Source organism: Halichoerus grypus, chromosome X (genome assembly GCF_964656455.1).
Source record: "Halichoerus grypus chromosome X, mHalGry1.hap1.1, whole genome shotgun sequence".
NCBI classification, from domain to species: Eukaryota; Metazoa; Chordata; class Mammalia; order Carnivora; family Phocidae; genus Halichoerus; species Halichoerus grypus.
Window position 1 is genome coordinate 86,958,855 of NC_135727.1, and position 21,546 is coordinate 86,980,400.

The 21,546-nt window shown below is 46.4% G+C and overlaps 1 protein-coding gene and 1 long non-coding RNA gene across 16 annotated transcripts in view; one reads left to right on the forward strand and one right to left on the reverse strand.

The window, feature by feature from the left end:
• HUWE1 (HECT, UBA and WWE domain containing E3 ubiquitin protein ligase 1) overlaps positions 1-15,287 on the forward strand; it is a 162,123-nt gene extending 146,836 nt beyond the window's left edge. For 10 of the 14 annotated variants that reach the window (XM_078065229.1, XM_078065234.1, XM_078065237.1 and 7 more), the window contains 20 exons: positions 66-354; positions 489-591; positions 1,324-1,870; positions 2,742-3,345; positions 4,036-4,157; positions 4,271-4,427; positions 5,642-5,774; positions 6,055-6,257; positions 6,864-6,991; positions 8,267-8,363; positions 9,278-9,427; positions 9,883-10,128; positions 10,452-10,569; positions 11,200-11,340; positions 12,316-12,603; positions 12,718-12,823; positions 13,421-13,538; positions 13,844-14,025; positions 14,286-14,476; positions 15,061-15,287. In XM_078065229.1, the coding sequence (XP_077921355.1) occupies positions 66-354; positions 489-591; positions 1,324-1,870; positions 2,742-3,345; positions 4,036-4,157; positions 4,271-4,427; positions 5,642-5,774; positions 6,055-6,257; positions 6,864-6,991; positions 8,267-8,363; positions 9,278-9,427; positions 9,883-10,128; positions 10,452-10,569; positions 11,200-11,340; positions 12,316-12,603; positions 12,718-12,823; positions 13,421-13,538; positions 13,844-14,025; positions 14,286-14,476; positions 15,061-15,163 (4,026 nt within the window). In that variant the 3' untranslated portion in view covers positions 15,164-15,287. The remainder of the gene's footprint in view (positions 1-65; positions 355-488; positions 592-1,323; positions 1,871-2,741; positions 3,346-4,035; positions 4,158-4,270; positions 4,428-5,641; positions 5,775-6,054; positions 6,258-6,863; positions 6,992-8,266; positions 8,364-9,277; positions 9,428-9,882; positions 10,129-10,451; positions 10,570-11,199; positions 11,341-12,315; positions 12,604-12,717; positions 12,824-13,420; positions 13,539-13,843; positions 14,026-14,285; positions 14,477-15,060) is intronic. The other 4 variants (XM_078065235.1, XM_078065236.1, XM_078065238.1 and 1 more) reach the window with 3 other exon arrangements.
• A 771-nt stretch (positions 15,288-16,058) lies between these two features.
• LOC118552723 (uncharacterized) lies at positions 16,059-21,546 on the reverse strand. Of its 2 annotated transcripts, none has more exons than XR_004925659.2 (3): positions 21,426-21,546; positions 18,122-21,221; positions 16,059-17,569 (listed from the first exon to the last, which is right to left on the reverse strand). It is a non-coding gene; the product is annotated as an uncharacterized LOC118552723 (long non-coding RNA). The 2 variants fall into 2 exon arrangements; XR_013444805.1 differs by having other exon boundaries at positions 16,059-16,264; positions 17,482-21,221.

Genomic DNA, 21,546 nt, shown 5'->3' on the forward strand with positions numbered 1-21,546 from the left:
GGGAGCTGGTGGGGCTAGGCTGCCTAGCTGTGGGTATGCCCCCGTTGACTTCTTCTGCTCCGTAGGTGCTGGCACAGCAGAGAGCTGAGCAACAGCGACGGGAACTGGCACAGAATGCCAGCTCAGACACCCCCATGGACCCTGTGACCTTCATCCAGACCCTACCCTCAGACCTGCGCCGTAGTGTCCTAGAGGACATGGAGGACAGTGTGTTGGCTGTGATGCCACCTGACATTGCCGCTGAGGCTCAAGCCCTGAGGCGAGAGCAGGAAGCCCGGCAGCGACAACTCATGCATGAGCGGCTCTTTGGCCACAGCAGCACCTCTGCACTCTCTGCCATCCTCCGAAGCCCGGGTACAGAGGGAGGCAAGTGGGAGGGCTCTGAAATGTTTGGCTTTGGCCACATGAGGCTTTGTTCCCCTTTCTGTTATTGGACCCAGCATACCACCCACCTCCCCAGTTTCAGTTTCCTTTTTCTTTCCTTCCAGCTTTCACCAGTCGCCTCAGTGGCAACCGTGGAGTCCAGTACACTCGCCTTGCTGTGCAGAGAGGTGGCACCTTCCAGATGGGGGGTAGCAGCAGCCATAACAGGTACCTTTGTTTTTTTTGACCTTGCCATACCACTTCTCATATCTATTGGCTAGTCCAGCTTTCTTAATTTATAGGTGGAGAGACTGGTTGACCTCTCTAGGGTATTGCCTTGAATGAGTAGGGGAGCCAGATCTTTGGACTCCCCCTTCAGAAAGCCACACTTTTGGGTTGGTGTAGCTACCGTAGACCATAATCACAAAGTAAGGCAGACTGGCAATAGGTGCTAGCTGTGGTTGTAATAAGCAAAGCTACTTGAGCTTATAACATAGGCTGTGGAAGAAGAGTTCATGACTACCCAGGCTGAAGCTGACTGCACCCAACATGCCAAAATGTAAAGGGAGTGATCAGTCCCAATGAGGCAGGCAAATCCCTGGTAGTCTAGAGAAGGCAGGAAATAAGCATTGGGGGTTTTTTTTAAGACCTTAGGTGCAGTCTGGTTTTACCAGTTGATAATACAGACATTGTGTGATGTGTAGGGCAAGTCACTTAACCTGTTAGAGCCTCTTGTTCATCATCTCAAAAATAGGCAATTCTTTTGTCTTATAGACTGTAGAGTACTTGATACCCAGTAGATACACAAGAGGGCAGCTCTTGTTACTAAGAACCCTTAGACTAGACACTCTCCCTTCTTATGCCTCCTTGGAGGTATGCAGCTCATTCCCCTTCCCTAGGCCTATACCTAATCCCAGAGCTCTAGCTGAAGCGTTACCTAGAAATCATGCTCTGTTCCAGGCCTTCTGGCAGTAATGTGGATACTCTCCTTCGCCTCCGAGGACGGCTCCTCCTGGACCATGAAGCCCTATCCTGTCTCCTGGTCCTACTTTTTGTGGATGAGCCAAAGCTCAATACTAGCCGTCTACACCGAGTACTGAGAAATCTCTGCTACCATGCCCAGACCCGCCACTGGGTCATCCGCAGTCTGCTCTCCATTTTGCAGCGCAGCAGTGAGAGTGAACTATGCATTGAAACACCCAAGCTCTCCTCAAGTGAGGAGAAGGGCAAAAAGTCAAGCAAAAGCTGTGGGTCAAGCAGCCATGAGAACCGGCCCCTGGACCTCCTACACAAGATGGAGTCTAAGAGCTCCAACCAGCTTTCCTGGCTGTCAGTATCCATGGATGCAGCCCTAGGCTGCAGGACTAATATATTCCAGATCCAACGTTCAGGGGGTCGCAAACATACCGAGAAGCATGCAAGCAGTGGCTCCACTGTCCATATCCACCCCCAGGCTGCTCCTGTTGTCTGCAGACACGTTCTGGACACGCTCATTCAGTTGGCCAAGGTGAGGAGCTTGAACCCAACCCTGGGGGATGGAAGAGAGGTCGCAGCCACAGCCTAGATGAAATCTGAACTCTAAGAAAGCTAGCAGGTCTTTTCTTCACTGTTAGTGCTGAAGCCTGTATTGTTTCTGGGAGTTGTCCAGTAAATAATTTTGTGGGGTTTTTACTTTCACTTTTTATAATTTTTGTGCATTACCACATTTGGTTATCAAAACAACTCTCAGTGGTCTGTATGATCCCCATTCTATAGATGAAGAAGCTAAGGTACAGAAATTTTTAGTGGCTTTGTCATGGGGCTAGTAAGTGATGGAGCTGGGCCTAGAACTTAGGTCAGTCTTCTTTTTTTAAGAATTTTTTCATTTATTAGAAAGAGCACGAGTGGGGGGGCATAGAGGGAGAAGCAGACTTCCCACTGAGCAGGGAGCCCAACGTGGGGCTCGATCCCAGGACCCTAGGATCATGACCTGAGCTAAAGGCAGACACTTAACCGACTGAGCCACCTAGGCACCCCTGTTCAGTCTTCTTTTTAATAATCAGTGCTGCCATTTGTTGAGGGCCTGCCTTGTGCCAGGTACTATACATTATCCCCTTTAATCTCGACAATTTTTTGATACAGCATAATGGTGCTCCCCATTTCATAAGTACAGAGACCGATGCTCAGAGGTTAGCTAATCATCTCCCTACAAAGCCCTTGTTTGCTTCTTTAGGCCACTTCACCATCAGTTAGATAAAACTCCTGTATGATGTCTCTCCCATGTCAGCAAAGCTATTCAGAGGAGTGGAGTATCTAGGAACCAGTTGTCTTTCCTTGTTAGGAAGACCTGTTTTCTGTGTAGACCCCCTAGACCAAGCCTGTCCTCCTTTTGCCGGCAGGTATTTCCCAGCCACTTTACACAGCAGCGGACCAAAGAAACAAACTGTGAGAGTGATCGGGAGAGGGGCAGTAAGCAGGCCTGCAGCCCATGCTCTTCACAGTCCACCAGCAGTGGCATTTGCACAGACTTCTGGGACTTATTGGTAAAACTGGACAACATGAATGTCAGTCGGAAAGGCAAGAACTCCGTGAAGTCAGTGCCAGTGAGCGCTGGTGGTGAGGGGGAAACCTCCCCATACAGCCTCGAGGCCTCTCCACTGGGGCAGCTCATGAACATGTTGTCACACCCAGTCATCCGCCGGAGCTCTCTCTTAACTGAGAAACTCCTCAGACTCCTTTCTCTCATCTCAATTGCTCTCCCAGAAAACAAAGTGTCGGAAGCACAGGCTAATTCTGGCAGCAGTGCTTCCTCCACCACTGTTGCCACCTCAACCACATCTACCACCACTACCACTGCCGCCTCCAGCACGCCCACTCCCCCTGCTGCAACCACCCCTGTCACTTCTGCTCCAGCTCTGGTTGCTGCCACGGCTATATCCACCATTGCCGTAGCTGCTTCGACCACGGTGACTACCCCCACGACTGCTACCACTACTGTTTCAAGTAAGTGTGGATGTAGGCTGGGAGCTTTGGGGTATGGACACCCACCTCACCCTCCACTCCCCCATCCAGGTATTCCTCCCTAAATAATAGCAGTCGGCTTGGTTTGTGTTTGCAAGAGCCAAATGTGTTCATTCTTGCCCTCCTCAGTCCCAGTTCTCTCTCTCCATCCTTCTCCTCCCCACACTCATCCACCCACCCACACAGACACTCGTGAAGACCAGCAGGCATTCACTGAATGTGGCTTCCCTAGGCTAAGCACCAAAAGGAGGAGAGAGAGAAAGTCCCTGTCTTCAAAGAACTCCCAGCCTTTCTAGCCTAGTTGAGGGACCCAGTCTTAGGAAAAAGTTTGAGAGCAGGCAGGATACCATGTGAATCAGGGTAGACTAGCCAGGCTATCCTAGGAAGTAAATGGAACGAGCCCTATAGCGGACTAGTAAGATTTACTTGAAAAAAACGTTTTGAAGAGGGGCCTCTGATGGTAGGGAAACAGTTGAGAAATGTTTGAGATTGTCACTTTAGAAGGTACAGTCATGAGAGTCCTTGACATCCCAAGTCATTTGGATTTGGCTTTGGTAGGTGGCTTTTCATTTGCACTACTTTCCCACATTGAAGCCCTGGACAGTTTAGTCATTGTTTGGTTCTGGCATGTGAGTTTTAGAGGCTTACAGTGTTCCATCTGATTCCTCAAAGCTTCTACAACTACTAAGGCCAGCAAATCTCCAGCAAAGTTGGGTGATGGGGGCAGCAGCAGTGCAGACTTTAAGATGGTATCCTCTGGCCTTACTGAAAACCAGCTACAGCTCTCTGTGGAGGTGAGTCCAAGTTCTTCTGAATTCCCAAGATTGGGGGAGAAAAGGTAGATAGGAATAGATAAAGTTATAGTTCTCAAGTTGAGGCTTACCCCCTTTCTCTTCTTTTTTCCTAGGTGTTGACATCCCACTCTTGTTCTGAAGAAGGTCTAGAGGATGCAGCCAATGTGTTACTGCAGCTCTCTCGGGGGGACCCTGCAACCCGGGACACTGTTCTCAAGCTGCTACTGAATGGAGCTCGCCATCTGGGTTATACTCTTTGTAAACAGATAGGTAATAATGGGAGTAAAGCATCTTGTCTTTCTGAAACCTTCCACTGAGGGATCACCTCTTTATGGAAGCCTTCCCTGAATCTCCAGGTTGAATCAGACTCCTCTGTGCTTCTGTAGCACAGCCCCTGTGTCTCCTCTGTTGCAACACTGATAATACTGGGTTGTCATCTGTTTTCCTCTGCTCAGTTGTTCATGGAGAGCGAGGCTGGGCTTCTCTCTACATTGCCAGTGCCTGGCACATGCCTTGTAATCAGTGCTTAGTAAAGGAAAATGAGCACATGTAGGACCAGCAGTACTCCCTTGCTTCTCCATTCTGGGCACTTATAAGAGCCCTACGATGAGCCTGCTGAGGCAGCTTCACCACCTCAGAGATGCACCTGCACTTCACTTAGGCTCAAGAATTGGGAGTCCAGATGGTAGGTACCCTCTGCCTTTGTGCAGTTGTAAGGGTACAGAAGTTCTAAAAACACTTGCAAATGTCTAGTTTCAGTCTTCCTTCCTGTTGTTACCAAGAAGAAAACTAAAACCCAGGGTGATAAAGCGATTGAATTGAGGAGTAGAGCCAGATTTTCTTTCAGCACAGAGAGTCTTGCTCTCTCCCACTCCTATCCCAGTCATGGATCTCCCTAGATCTCAGCTACCTGCGTAGTTATCTCCTTCTCACAAATGTGCCTAGAGCTGAGGTGATAAGGGTGTTGGTTAGACTGTATGAACCAGGGTATTCTTTGTTACATGAGAACTATAAGGTTCTTCCAGAAGGAATTTGGCCAGTCTCTGACTTTCCTTGACTCCGACCATTCAACACTCGTGGGCCAGGCAGTGTCCCACCTACTCTACTGCAGTTATCTCCTAATTCTCAAAACTGCCTTGTGAGGTTAGGCAGTATTAGTCTCATTATTAAGATAGGTAAGTGAACTGGGAGAGGGGGTTAAGCAATTTCCCTGAGATCGCCTCAGAAACCGATAATTTTCCCCTCTGCACTGAGCTGCATTTTGTGTAGATTCAACAGATTGCTGAAGTGGGGTAGATTGGTAGTCTCTGGATGGTTGATCCACGAACACACATAGTAAGGTGAACAGCAAAATTCCTGCTCACTCCAGATTCTCTGCAGCTGAGCAAAGAAGATAGGCTGTGCAGGTTTCTTGGAAAGGTTTGGCTTTCAGCTGCTTCACTAGGGGAGTCTCTGAACACTTGCTGGCTCCTCTGCCTGACCAGGTACCCTTCTGGCTGAGTTACGGGAATACAACCTAGAACAGCAGCGACGAGCCCAGTGTGAGACCCTCTCTCCTGATGGCCTGCCTGAGGAGCAGCCACAGACCACCAAGCTAAAAGGCAAAATGCAGAGCAGGTGGGTGGTTGCCACCCATTTGGCTATGGGGCTGGAATCTGGGGTATTCTAAAAGGTGGCTGTTGCTGGTTTCCTGGTTGTTGGTGGTGGGTTTTTGTTTGTTTTCCCCTCTCTGGGAAGATTTTCTTATCTGTCCTATACATACTTGACCTTATTTTGTCCTTTGGGATTTCCTTCTGAGAGTCTTTAACCCTCTGGTTGACACCAAAAAGCCCTGCTCGCTCTGGATGTTTATGCTTTGATGCTGTCAGTATACGCAAGCCACCTCTACACTATCCAGGTTTGACATGGCTGAGAATGTGGTAATTGTGGCATCTCAGAAGCGACCTCTGGGTGGCCGGGAGCTCCAGCTGCCTTCTATGTCCATGTTGACATCCAAGACGTCTACCCAGAAGTTCTTCTTGAGAGTACTACAGGTCATCATCCAGCTCCGGGACGACACACGCCGAGCTAACAAGAAAGCCAAGCAGACAGGCAGGCTAGGTATGAAACTGGAGTGTCCAGTTGAGGGGCAGGGTTGGTGGTGGCAAACTCAAAGAGTCCCTGGAGGGCGGGACTTAATGTCATGTCTCCATCCTGCTTAACCTTTCCAAAAAAGGAAGTGATGATCCTTTCCTAGGCTGTTGATGGCTGCGTTCTGTATCTCAGTCAAGGTGCCTGCATAGGAAATTCATTAGGGCAAGTGAGAATTAAGGGGGAGTGGAAATCCGGCAAAGAAATTGGGGGCAGATCTTTTGTTGAACAAGATTTAAGGCACTGAGTGTGTCTCCTTTCTGCTTCTTTGATCACTCCTGACTAAAACATTGCAGCCATGTTGCCTCAGCTGTGGCCTGCCAAATCCTACCTCTTTCCTCCTGTCCCACAGAACCGTCTCCACCTGCCACTATCCATCTGCCTAGCGCCATGTCCCCTGCCCTTACTTGTAATGGTAGCTCTTAGTGCCTGGTGAAGAGCACTCTGAAGCTGCCTGAGTTAAAGGTCAAAGACTTGAGCAAGATGCCCTGTGGCAGCCCAGGAGATGGGAGAGAGAATATTGGGCATTCCCTCTTTCTACTTTTTATATCTTGCCTTCTTTTTTCTTTCTCCCAGGTTCTTCCGGTTTAGGCTCAGCTAGCAGCATCCAGGCAGCTGTTCGGCAGCTGGAGGCTGAGGCTGATGCCATTATACAAATGGTACGTGAGGGTCAAAGGGCGCGGAGACAGCAACAAGCAGCAACGGTTAGCATGATGCCTGTGGCCCCTCATTCATTTGTCTCTCTCCCCTGCCCCACCACATCATCAGTGGGGTTTCACTGCCCTTACCTTGTATGCTTTTGCATTAAGTTTGCTGTATGAATGCTTCTGGACAACAGGGTTACTTTCTGTTGGTGTTTTCTCTACTGTTTGTTCATTGTTTTGGACTGATATGATTTAAAGCTTGGCCATCATACCCCACTCCCAGCTATCCAGTCAACAGTGGCGCTTTTGCAAACTGCATAATGCTTAGTGTCTGGGTTCTGAGGGGGTGTGGGATGAAGATTTTTCAGTCTCATGGAATAATGCAAGTACATCAGGAATCCTGCCCTTGAAATTCCCCAAGCTTGGTATACATCCCACGCAGCCTCTTCTAGGCAATGGCTGGTCCATCTACCCTGGCCTCTGCTTCTGTTCTCCATACTCTCTCGGCACCTTGGCACCTAGGCACTCAGGCACTTTTAGGAAGAAACCTTCAGGTTCCTAGATAGCCAACTCATTGTTGGGATCCCAGCACAGAGTGGCTTCGGGAAAAGCCTGGCATCTTGTATGTATGCTGTGGCACTCTCTCATTGTTTTCCTGTCCTTGCAACATGCAAGTCACCTTCCCAAGATCCGGGAAATAAAGGTATCCTGAGGCCTGGTTTTTCTTTGCATATGATTACTATTACACAGTATGATTTCATTGAGCATGCTGAGAACATCATAGAATTTGAGGGCTGTGACTCCCAACAGGGCAGAAAGGGAAAACAACTCTTATTCTGGAGTATTTTCTGCCCCGTCTTTCCCATACCCAAAAGGACAGATGTTGGCTTTGTGAATAATCCCACCCATCAAAGGTTGTCCCTTATTTCCCCTTTTCCAAGCAAACAGAAACAGCCAAATCTACAGTCTGCTCACCTGATTTTTTTACGTATGTGTATATGTATGTAATCTGTCCCTAGAAGAAGTTTTCCAAGTCTGTATCCAGAAGGCTGGTGTCTGACTAGACATAGGTCTGGAGTAGAGTGGAGACAATGCAGGCATCCAGGGAGCTTTTTGGAGAAGTTTGCTAGCTCAGGGTGGAGGACAGCAAAGGAGGTGGAAAGACCATTCTTTTGTTCGAGAAAGCTACAGTTTTTTGACCAGATAAAGGAAGCTTTATCTTTCCAAGCTTTCCAAGCTTATGATGCGCGAGAATGGGTAGAGCCAGCCTCTAGCCTGTCCCTGAGGAAAGCAGAGTTGCACCCTTTTATGTGACTTTGTCTCCCTTTTATCCAGTCGGAGTCAAGCCAGTCGGAAGCCTCTGTCCGGAGGGAGGAGTCACCCATGGATGTAGACCAGCCATCTCCCAGTGCTCAGGATACTCAGTCCATTGGTCAGTACTACTTCCTATTTCCAGTGCAGCAAAAGAGAGAGCCAGTCTTCATGGAATGTCTCCTGGATCCCCTGCTCTCTACATACATAAGCTCAGTGTTTTCCAGTTTGTTCCAGTGAACACTGGTTTTTGTAAATGTTAATAGGCATTTACCAACCAAGATCACTAACTGTCACCACCTCACCCTTTCTGGAGATGTGTAGCATACGCTATAATTCCTAAAGAAACTGAGATGTGATGGTGTTAGACATGGAGATAGCATATGTTTGAGTTGTGGCTCTCCTGTTTACTGGCTCTGGGACCTGAAGCAAACCTCTCTTAGCTTCAGTTTCCTTGTTTAAAATAGGGGTGTTAATAGTTAGGAATGAACAAGTTAACACACACACACACACACACAGCACTTAAAGCAGAACCTGGCACACAGTGGATGCTATTAGTAGCAGCATTTCTCAAAGTTAATTGTATGTAGAATACTTTCTGATGCCCTCTTAACACATTTCTATGGAATAGTGCTGGCATAGGACATCCATTTTTGAAATACGTTAAATCATTTAATAATCCACAGGTTCTCTGAGAGCTAATGAGGCAATGGGTAAATCAGCACTGTCTGGTAGAACTTTAGTAGTCACTAGCCACGTGTGGCTATTGAGCACTTAAAATGTGGCTATTGCAGCTGAGGAACCAAAGTTTTTATTGTATTAATTGTATTTGATTTAAATTTAAATGTCATCCAGTGTAGGACTAGAGCTTGCTTTCAGGTGTTGCTCAGTATTACTTAGTAGCCAGCGGGTCAGTCTACTTGATCTCGCATTGGACATAGGCCATTGATTAATGGCCTGCACATTGGTCTGGGAAAAAGCTAAATGAAAGAAAAACCTCAAAGACTTTTTGTCTCTCCTTTGTGTGGCCTGTAGGCTCAGATGGAACCCCACAAGGGGAGAAGGAGGAGAGGCCACCTGAGTTACCCCTGCTCAGTGAGCAGCTGAGCTTGGACGAGCTATGGGACATGCTAGGAGAGTGTCTAAAGGAACTGGAGGAATCCCATGACCAGCATGCGGTGCTAGGTGAGTTGTGGCCTTTGGGCCAAGGTCCCAACCCACTGATCTGCTCTGAGGCCCTTTCTGCCCGCTTAATTTTCTTCCTTCCAGATCATCCCTGTCTCTCAGTGTTTCTGTAATGAGAATTTAAAGGAGAGGTGTTTTTTCTCTCACTTCAGTATCAGAAAAAAAGATTTGTCCTCTCTTTTAGTAGCTGGTATCTTTTCACTTTTTAGACCAGGGGAATCTTTATAACCGATTGCCTATTCCTTTTTTTTTTTTTTTTTTTTTTTTAAAGTTTCAAGGAAGCTCAGACTTCCTCTGTGGCTTTATTTTTCTTAGCTACCATTATATTTCTCCTATAAGTTTTCATTATTTCTTCTTCTATATTGTGCTTCTGTAATTTGATTATGAAGGAGAAGAGGTTTGTATGTTGAAGTTTCTAAAGTAAAATATCACTTCCCTGTCATTCCTACCCCCAGTGCTACAGCCTGCTGTCGAGGCCTTCTTTCTGGTCCATGCCACAGAGCGGGAGAGCAAGCCTCCTGTTAGAGACACCCGTGAGAGCCAGCTGGCACACATCAAGGACGAGCCTCCTCCACTCTCCCCTGCCCCCTTAACCCCAGCTACTCCTTCCTCCCTTGACCCATTCTTCTCCAGGGAGCCCTCGTCTATGCACATCTCCTCAAGCCTGCCCCCTGACACACAGAAGTTCCTTCGCTTTGCAGGTACAGGAAACTCTTAGGCCCCCAATAAAGAAGGCTTCATTTTTTATAGGGTCATTTCATACACTTTATCCTTAGGTGTTTCATGGGGGAGAGGGGTGAGAGAGAGAGAGAGTGTGTGTGTGTGTGTGTGGCGGCGGGGGGGACGAAGGGGAGTGAGAGAGGGAGAGAATGAAGCTAGTGATGTAGGGACTGGGTCTGAAAGCCCTTTTGTGCCACACTGTCTTTATTTCCTGAAACACAAAGAGAGTTGCTGTCTGGTTGGCGGTCATGTAGTCTTCTGGGAGCCAAGATGTGCTGATTCTTGCTGTCCTTTCTCTCCTCAGAGACTCACCGCACTGTGTTAAACCAGATCCTACGGCAGTCCACCACCCACCTCGCTGATGGGCCTTTTGCTGTCCTGGTAGACTACATTCGTGTCCTCGACTTTGATGTCAAGCGCAAGTATGTGTCCTGGAGGCTGTGGGATGGGAACTTTTCAAATGGTATCTCTCCTCCCAGAAAGGAGCCAAAATTCCTCCTGAAGGAGTATTTTCAGGGAAAAGAAGTCTCCCTTGGTGGCAGGCCTTGGAATGGTGCTGGATGGGAGGGAGGAGGTTCATCTGTGCCACTGACAGTCATTATACCTAAGTACTCCCTGGCCTTCTCCATTCTTCATCAGAGAAATGCAAGCCTTTGTTCAGTCACATGACTTCTAAAGTTCTATTCCATTCTTTGGGGTCATGCAGGAGGTGCGGGTAGCCGTAGTACACTTATAGCAGGACTCCGGCAGCGGGGGCGCCACAGCACTCCTGTCATCCCTACTCTTCTTTTCTGTGCACCTACGCATACTACCTGCTTGTTGCAGATATTCTGTGTAACTATCTCTGTGGGCCTTTATTCGGTAGAGATGGGAAAATTTATTGGTAATGAATGACCTGCTTCTCCCAACTACTGGGCACCTTCAGGTTCACCTGGGGAACAGATGTTTGGAAGATGGGAGAAGCATCATTGTAGGTCTTCATCCTAATCAAGCTAACAGAAGTTTACTCTGCCACCCCCAATCCTATTTTCCTTCCTTCCCTACCTCCCAAGATATTTCCGCCAAGAGCTGGAACGTTTGGATGAGGGACTCCGGAAAGAAGACATGGCTGTGCATGTCCGCCGTGATCATGTGTTTGAAGACTCCTATCGTGAACTGCACCGGAAATCCCCTGAAGAAATGAAGAATCGATTGTAAGAGCCCAGAACAGAGAAAAGACAGGATGGGAGGGTGGAGGACTGTCCTACGTGGTAGTGAAGGCTTACTCCAGTGCCAGATGTGCAGGGGAACTCCAAAGGAATTCCAAATAGGAACCTGGTATAGATAATCTCACTGAGCTATCTCCTGTCTCCTCGGCCTGGTCTCATGACACTGGTCTTCTACTGGCTAGCTGGCCCTTGGGCTGAGCTACCCACAATTCCCAGAGAGAAGAGTCCTCGGCATTTACAAAGATAGACCTGATGGCTTCGCAGAGAGCTTTCTCTTATTATAGTAGGAATAGGAAGCCTGCTGAGCAAATGCTATCCTGGCTTGGGGGGGGACCACACTTGCATGAGTGGCACCTCACCAAATCGATAATCACTCACTGGTGATCCTGAAGCCACCTAGAGGAGATCAGCAGTTTGTGATACTAAATGTCATGGAAGCCAGTGAGATGATAGACCTGTTGGAGTAGTTTGATACTCCTGAGCTCAGGAACTTGATTTCTCCTCTCCCTTGTGGCATTGGCTCACCATCCATGTTATCACATAGGAAGTCAGGCTTCTGAGACAGACTGGGCCCTGCTCCTCCACCACCAAATCCTTACAGACATCAGGCTGAACTCAGCCCTCTCTGATACCACTTAACAACTCCTCTCCCTGCTTTCCCTAAGTGAGGCCATCATTTAAGCCTCTATACCTTTCCTATTGCTGTTTTCTGGAATATTGATAAGCCTTTACTGATAATTCAGGACATCTTTTCTATCGATGCTTTTTTTGTCCCAGATTCCCACCCTTCCTCTGGGCTTTCCTGGCACTCTGCATTCACTTCTATTCTCTGATCCTGCACTCCCCAGCCACTGCTTCACTCACTCGCTCACTCACTCACTCACTCACTTGGTTCATGCTGCATAAAAGAATGGATTTATCCTGGGCTTTCTGCACATCTGTTTCTGGTCTCTTATGCAGGTATATAGTGTTTGAAGGAGAAGAAGGGCAGGATGCTGGAGGGCTCCTGCGGGAGTGGTATATGATCATCTCTCGGGAGATGTTTAACCCTATGTATGCCTTGTTCCGTACCTCACCCGGTGATCGGGTCACCTACACCATCAACCCATCTTCCCACTGCAACCCCAACCACCTCAGCTACTTCAAGTTTGTTGGACGCATTGTGGCCAAAGCTGTATATGACAACCGCCTCCTGGAGTGCTATTTTACTCGGTCCTTCTACAAACACATCTTGGGCAAGTCTGTCAGGTGAGGAATGTGGCACAGGATCCACATTCTCACTTGACAGGTCCTTTTCTTGTGTCCCACCCCCATACTTCCTCTCCTCTACCCTAACCCATGACCCTAATTGTGTTTTTCTAGATACACGGATATGGAGAGTGAAGATTACCACTTCTACCAGGGCCTGGTTTATCTGCTGGAAAATGACGTCTCCACACTAGGTTACGACCTCACCTTCAGCACTGAGGTAAGTCGAGAAATTTTGACCACAGCACATCCTAGATAGTCCAAGAAACCCATTGTGGGACTGCCCTTAAACTGGCACTGCATAAAGTGTCATGCCCCATTCCCCATCTAGCAGTGAGCAGTGGGTATTTGTATGAGACATCACAAACAGAAAAACCAGGATTTGTAAAACAATCCAGGGTGTTTCCTAGTTTTCTCCTTATTAAAAAAAAAAAAAAACTGTTCTAGTATAGTATTCTTCATTCCCAAAAGTAGTTCATTATACAGAGAAATATAAATGAAAAACAAAATTTTTTAAGGTTACTCTCCAAATTGTTTTCCATAAAGATTGTGTTGTGTCGCTACGCATGTTAACCATGCCTTTCTCCCTTTCACCATTGACCATTGCCTTACTTTCAGCCTTTAAGTGTTTTGGGGCCAAACCCTTGGCTTTTCCCTATTACAAAGTTATGCGCTCATGAGAAACGACACTTTTTTATGACCTTGGTTCGTCTTTCTGCCCAGGACATGGCAGAGAGTTCAAGTATTCCGAGGTATCTATATAAATCCCATCCTAGATCATGCCTGATAGGAATGATTGGTGTTTTGGGTGTTCTAGGTCCAAGAGTTTGGAGTGTGTGAAGTTCGTGACCTCAAACCCAATGGGGCCAACATCTTGGTAACAGAAGAGAATAAGAAGGAATATGTACACCTGGTGTGCCAGATGAGGATGACAGGTAGGGGAAATATCCTTTAGACCCCTTATTGTTCATATGGAAGAGGTCAGGCCTCAATCATACAGATACTGTTTTTTTTTCTCTTCCCCTGTGCCAGCCACAAGTGCCTTGCACAAAGAGTCCACAAACACCTGACCAAAAAATATTTCCCTTCACCCACCCTCATTCAAGGGCCAGAAGCAGTGTTAGGTGAGGCAGGCAGACCATTCAGCATCCTAGTTGTAGCAGGAGCCAGATTGAGGATCCCTGACCTCTAACAGTTGTGTGAGTTTAGCTGCCACATGGCTTGTTGGTTCTCTCCCCAGGAGCCATCCGTAAACAGCTGGCAGCTTTCTTAGAAGGCTTCTATGAGATCATTCCAAAGCGCCTCATTTCTATCTTCACTGAGCAGGAGTTAGAGCTGCTCATATCAGGACTGCCCACAATCGACATTGATGATTTGAAATCCAACACTGAATACCACAAGTACCAGTCCAACTCTATTCAGGTGAGCTGCTGCTGGCATCCTTCCCCATATCCCTGAGCAGTGCTAGTTGGTATGACACCACATAAACCAGCACTCTTAGGGGGCAAGGGGATATAGGTGACAACTTACTTAGACCTAACTCTTCATCCTCTGGAACACGTTTTCAAGGGGTGTTCTTGCTCCTCTTATGGAAGAACTGAAGCCCATTTCACAGAATGGACTTGCCTAAGATTCCAGATTCCATCCCACCTCACACTGCCTTCTTGTGTCCTTTCCCACAGATCCAGTGGTTCTGGAGAGCATTGCGTTCTTTCGACCAAGCTGACCGTGCCAAGTTCCTCCAGTTTGTCACAGGTACTTCCAAGGTGCCCTTGCAAGGCTTTGCTGCCCTTGAAGGCATGAATGGCATTCAGAAGTTTCAGATCCATCGAGATGACAGGTCCACAGATCGCTTGCCTTCAGCTCACACGTGGTAAGAGAAGAGTTTGTTCTCCTTTTTAGCATTCAGACTGAGCTTGCATATTTGTTGCTTCTAGACCCCTAACCAAGGGCAGGAACCCCAATCTGGCCCCAGCTGTGCTAGACCTGTGGTAGCTCATAATTTGGTGGTTTTGTGGAAAAGGTGATGTTTGAGATGAGAAGCTGGCCCAGATTCACAGTGAGGCTGGGGGGGGGACATTGCGGGTGAGCACTGCCGCAGGAGAGCACAGTGTACTCCAGGGCCCAGCTTGGAGCAAGGAGTTGCGGGGAACAGAAAGCTTAAAGAGGTTGGATCAGCAGAAGTTGGATCACCAGTGACCCCAAATGCCTCCTGCTTGCACATTTACCCATAGGTGAGGCTGTGATGTTTTAAGGAGTGGCAGGGTCAGATTTATGTTTTAGGTGCTTGATGGCCAGTATTGGGGCCAGATGAGAGGAGGGAAGACCAGGCTAGGACAAGATTTCAAGTCTGCAAGAGAGGAGTAGGTTCCTCAGGGAGGAAAGGTCAGTGGGCACCATGGGAACACAGGGATTTGGTTATCTTTTGTCACAGACTGATCTTTCTTCTTTCTCTAGTTTTAATCAGCTGGACCTGCCTGCCTACGAGAGCTTTGAGAAGCTCCGACACATGCTACTATTGGCCATCCAGGAGTGCTCTGAAGGCTTTGGGCTGGCCTAATAAGGCCCCGCCCACCACTGTGGGGGTTTTCTACCATTGTTGGACCTGGGAATGGGGGGAAATGAAAACAAAAAAGAACCAGAAAGAAAATGTCAAAAACCAATAAATGAAATCCACCAACTCACCATGTGTGTGTCCCAGCTTCCCCATCTTCCCCAGCGCATACCCGTTCCCCCTCTCCTGCTCATTCTCTCTCCCTCTCTCCCTCACCTCCTCCTCCCTGTTCCATGCCGTCCATGATCCCCAGCCCATTGTTAAAAAGGCATTAGCCTTTGCAGGGACCTGTTTGTCCCAACTGTTTGAACAGTGTGCTCCTCAGATTCTGTGTTCAGAAGGATTTGCTGCATTGAGACTTGAAACCTTTGGATAGGGGAAAAATTATATATATATATATTTTTTTGTTCTGTTTGCATTTCTTAATTTGTGCTTGGAATGTGTTGATGTGCACAGCTAATGATTCAATGCGAGACAAGATTGGCGTCTGTGTTGTGGAGGTTTCAAATAAAGAGCACTCTTCATAACTCACTTTTCACAACGGAGTTTTTTTCAAACTTAAAAGAAACAACTCTTGAACATATGCTAGACATCTGGAGAAAAGATGCAAATGGACTCTCCAGAAAACCATCTCTGCCACCACCACTGGTGCATCTTCCTTCTTCAAAGTCCGTTTCCCCATTGTCAGGAGAGATCAGCAGCCACCAGGAATTGAGGGGAGCCTGTTTTTTAGAATGGGATCTGCACTTGAGGGTGGTGATGGTGTTAACAGTTTGCAGCCAAGGACAAAGCATCACCTTGCCTGAGGGGAACAAATCAGCAGGTTGTAAGAAACACTGAGAACTCAACCCAACTGACAGTTCTATTTGATGAGCCTTTATAACAGTCTCAAGTGTAGAGCTTAGTTTAAAATTTTTATTTCATTTAATGTTTTAGTTTTTTTCTAACAAATTTCAATAAGTAATTTGACTAGCTCTCAGAACAGTCTTCCCGTCCCTTTTGGTTTTGTTCCGTCATCTGCCAGTCTGTTCACAGATCAACCAGTAGTCTCGTGGTTTTTACTCCATCCAGCAGTTAAAGCTGATCCAAGGACTTTGATGGTTCCAGCTTTCGAAGAAAAAAATAAAGGTTTAGTTAGAAAAATAACCCCAAATGATGCTTGCTTTGTGTGGTTTTTCTCATTTTCTGAGGCTCTATTTTGTAAAGATTTTCTCCTTAACCTAATCCCCCTGCCCTTGGTCCTGATGCAAATGGCTGCTAGACATTTTCTCCCTTTTTTTAAATACTCACACTTGCCTATGCCTCATCCTGCTGACAACTGAGAAGACAGATGGACTGACCCTGTCCCTGCTATTGAACTTCTAGTCAAGGGGGAAGGAGACTGAGTAGTTCTGTGACAGATGTAGGAAGGGGTCCCTAGGTTCCCGGAGCAGAAGTCCTTGACCTAGCCTGAAAGATTGGGGAAGGCTTTCCATTTGTCAGGCAGTCGTGAGTTGAATCCTAGCTGGGAGTTAAGATTAAGGAGGGGAGGGTAATCTAGGTCAAGGCAGGAGGAGTCCAGCTGATGGCACAGCTTGAGCAAAGGATGGTGGCCTGAGATGAGGCTGGGAGTCCAGCTGGGCTTTGAAATGAAAAGAATAAGAAATATGGTAGAATTGATAAATAAGCTTAAGAACGGATTCCTTGAAAAATCAAAGTAGGAAAAAAACCTAACATTTAAATTTGGGAGGTACAGGGTTTGGGAGTTGGGTGTGGAAGCTGGGAGTACAGATGGAATAACCCTGAAGAAAACAAAAGTGAATCTAATTCAGTGGCATACTACAAAAATCTAATGTGTCCAAGCATGACTTGCCTTTGGGATATGTGTATGGTGTAATATTCATCACCTCAATGTCAAATAAGAAAAATCCTGTCAACTGATGCAAGGCATTTGCTAACAATAATTATTACTGGTAACTTAAGACACTACCTTGATAAGGTTGCCTCAGACCAACAGCCAGCATCACACAAGAAGCATAAGGTGGCCAGTTACCACTATTAACACTGTTATGCCAGTTCTAACCACTTCAGTAAAGCAGAAACTGCTAACCAAAGAGAACCAAAAGTTACTAGCACTTAAAACAGTCCAACAAGAGGACTGGTTATAATGAACAAAGTATTCACTCTTGTCGACATTTATTGTCCCAACAAGTGTGAATAAATAATACATACCATGGAATTCTGTGTAGCAGTAAAAATGTATCCCATATATCAACATGCATAATCTCAATGTAAGTACGAGGCCTGTTTAAAAGTTACAAAACAATACTATATAGCATATGTACCAAGAGCATGAAAAACTACATCCATACATATGAAGAGTGAAAACCCGTGCATGAGTATGACAAAGTACTGCACAATGTTCAGGATAAGCTGTGGGAGACAAGGAGATGCAGTTTGGAAGAGGTAATCACACAGAGCTTCAACCACGTTGGTGATGTTTATTTCTTAGGCTGGGTGGTGCTAGACACGTGGGCATTCTTTATAATGCTATAAATTATGATAACACGAGATATTTCATAATGTTTTTGAGATAGACAATTTATTAAATTTCACAATGAGTTTGAGGTAGGTAGCAGGGGAGTCAATAACAGGCCTGATTCTACATGAAGGCTGCTTGCATGATGTGATTAAACATGTCTCTTTTTGCCCCCGAGTAATTCCCTCCACTGATCTGTCTGTGCGTTATGATTACCATGGGTTATCTCCTTATTAAAATAGTCCTCTTTTCTTATAATCAGGGTGACCATGTAATGATCATTCAAAGTTGGAAAAATTTAATAAAAAGGGTGCTATTAATAATTATGCTGGGCCACAGGGGCAAACTGGATAAACTATAATGTATGGTTCTATATTTAGGATGTGTATCCGTCTAGGCTGGAGAAACAATCACCCCTAATAAACAAAATTCCATTGAGCACTTACCATGTACTGACAATACTGAGAAGGCTCTGCGTGAAGGGAAGGAGGCAGGTGTTAGGAAACTACAGGGGGCAATGGGTACACAGAGACTTACCAGGCAGGTGTAGCAAGATTAAACATGTTCTCAAGTACAAGCAATAACCAGTTAGAGAATGAACAGGAAATAGATTATCTTTACAACAATAACATACCAAAGAATAACTTCAAGGAGTGTTTAGGACTCATGAAAGAAAAATGGCAAAACTCATCATTAAGCATAAAAGAGGCAAATAAATGAAGAGACATACTGTGTCCACTTGCATAAAAATGCAAGTATAGCTGGCTTTGAGGCTTTGGGGGACAAACTGATAACGCTAAACAAGATGGGAGTTGAAATAGACCTGACAGAATGGCCTCGGCAGTGAAAAATGAGGCGCCAAGAGCCAGTTGTGGAAAGGAATAGCTTTGTCAATGTTAAGGTCAGGAAACTTGCCTAAGTATTGGGAGGGTAAAAAATATAAATTTTGCCCTGCACTTCACACTAAATAAATTCCAAATGGAAGATTCAAGAGTGAAAACTATGAACTGATTTTTTAAAGCACAAAATGAAAATATGGGCAAATAATAACTGATCTGGGATATGGAAAATCTAAGGCTAAAATCTACAAGGACATGATAATGGAAAATATATCATAATGATATATTTGACTACTAAAATGTTGGCAACACCATGAACAGAATTAAAAAAAAAAAAAACAATGACAATCTAGGGGGAAAAATGTCTCTAACAGGCAATGGGTTAATCCTTAATATATATATATACATACATATATACTTCTAAGATTTTATTTATTTGAGAGAGAGAATGAGAGAGAGCACATGAGAGGGGGGTCAGAGGGAGAAGCAGACTCCCTGTTGAGCAGGGAGCCCGATGCGGGACTTGATCCTGGGACTCCAGGATCATGACCTGAGCCGAAGGCAGTCGCTTAACCGACTGAGCCACCCAGGCACCCTACATATATACTTTTTAAAATATATATATTTTTTAAACTTACAAATTACTAAGAAACAAACTCCCCAACAGAAAAACATGCAAGGATATGAAAATGTGATTCACAAAAGAAGAAGAAATATAAATGAGCAATAAGTATAAATGCTTACCTCTGTGATAATTATTACCTCTGTAATAAAGATACATTAAAAACCCAGTGGAAACCACTTACCAAATTGAAATATATGATGGTTACCAGAGGGAAGGTGTGGGTTAAACAGGTGATGGGGATTAAGGAGTGCACATGTGATGAGCACCAGGCGACGTATGGAATTTTGAATCACTATATTATACACCTAAAACTAACACTATGTTAACTAACGAATTAAAATAAAAACTTCAAGTGTGTGTGTGTGTGTGTGTGTGTGTGTGTGTGTGTGTGAACACAGGTGGGAGAGAATGTGAAGAAATGGGCACTGTTATACAGTGCTGAGAAACTGGCACCACCTTTCTGATGTGTAGTTTTGTAATGTCTACTGAGAAAGAGAGAAGCAGCCCCTGACTTCTGGGAGCCGGCCTGGCATTCACAGTTAGGCGTTGGTGTTCTTCTGTTGAACATAAACAATTTCACAGAATATCAACATCAGAGAAGGCTATTCTGTAACCGTCATGGATTAAGACAAAACTGAGACCACCTCAAAATCATGTCTGAACACAGACAAAACATCAGAGACATTGTCTAAACCACCTAAATTAACTGAACATCCCCTATCCTGATTAATGAGTGACTGCTTTTTTTTTTAGCCAGTTATAGCTTTAGCCTCTTTCTAGTCTGTCCTCTCTATAGAGAAAATGTGTTAACATACCAAATCATGAAATTACCCCCAGCATTCAATCTAGAGTAAAACTTCACTTTGAAATGTTCCCAAATCACTTAACAAGCCCAAATCCTAGGATACCTTTTTCTCTTACTGCGATACCCCACAGTCCCCCATGCTGTGTGTTCCCCCTCACTGCCAACTTTCTTTACTCGGGGCAGGTTCATGCTCCTGACCTTGGGCTGCTGGGGTACTGACACTATGAAGAACTTTAAACTATACACAGTAATGTGCCAACTGGCATGTATCCTATATTCCTGTTAATGCTTTTTAATATTTATAAATTCAGATGGAAACTGGCAACCCAAACTCTTTGGCTTGCAGACTACAACCCGGTGTACGTGTGAGGGTATGCGTGGGTGTGTGTTAATGTGAATGGTTTGGGGTGGACATATCTTCTCCAGGTCCCACAGTCTCCACCATCCTTATTATATCTTCCTGCTTTGTTCACTGAACAAACACTCATTGAGCATGTACTGTGTGTCAGGCTAGGGCTGCAGCAGTGAACACATCAGACGTAAATTCCTGCCACCATGAAGCTGACATTCTCATGGGGGAAGGCAGACAATAAATATGTCAGGGAGTGAGTGACATATTTTCTTTTCTGAAGAAAAATACACATAAAAAGAGAGTTGAGGGGGAGGCTATTTTAACTGAGGTGGTCAGATGAAGGCCACTCTGAAGAGATGATGTTTACGCTTAGAAGATCTGCTTGGAAGAATCGAGGGTATAAGCCATCAGAGGACCTCAAGGACTCGTGTTCCCGGCAGACGGAACAGCTAGTGTAGAGGCTCCCAAGTGGGAATTCGCATGGCGTCCGAAAGGAGGACCAGGGTGGTTCTAGAGAGGTAGGTGACGGGAAGTGTCCTAGGTGCTGAGGTCAGAGAGATAGACAGGAGTCAGATCCCAGGCTTCTACTCTGAGTAAGGGGGGAACTACCCAAGGGCACTGCACAGAAGAGATGTGAAGCAGACCTCCCTACTGCTCGCCAAGAGCAGGTGGGAGGGGCCGGCGTGGAGGCCGGGGAAGCCTCAGCAGGCTGCCGAGGCCCTCTCCCCGCATTTCACGAGTTACCGGCAGGGACTCTGAAAAGAGTCCTTAATAGGTTTATTGTAGGCTTGGGTGAAACGAAGCACTGTTAAAGGGCAAGGGGGACTGAGGGCCTAAGGTGAGCCAGAGCCTCCTCTGGATGATGATGACGATGGCGATGACGATTTCCTTGTCTGTTTTTCACCGTGGGCGCGTATTTCTACAACTGAAAATAAATAGCCTAGTTCTAGTGGGCACGCCCTGCTCCCTCCCCTCCCCGACGCCATCCTTAGGAACTAGGGGCGCCCCACCCTGCCCGGCACGCCCCACCGCAGGGAAGCCTCGCCCGGCTCGTCTTGGTTTGCCGGGGGCTTCCCCGGTTTCAGTACCGAAAATCCCACCTCCCCGGCCAACCAGGACAGCTGCTCACCGTCCCCAAGTGGGTCACCCTCCCCAAGCCGACTCGCTCCTTGGTCGCCGAGGGAAAAGGCTGGGCGGCAAGCCCCGCCCCAGCACTGGGCCTCCGGCCAATGGCGGAGCGGGACGTGGCG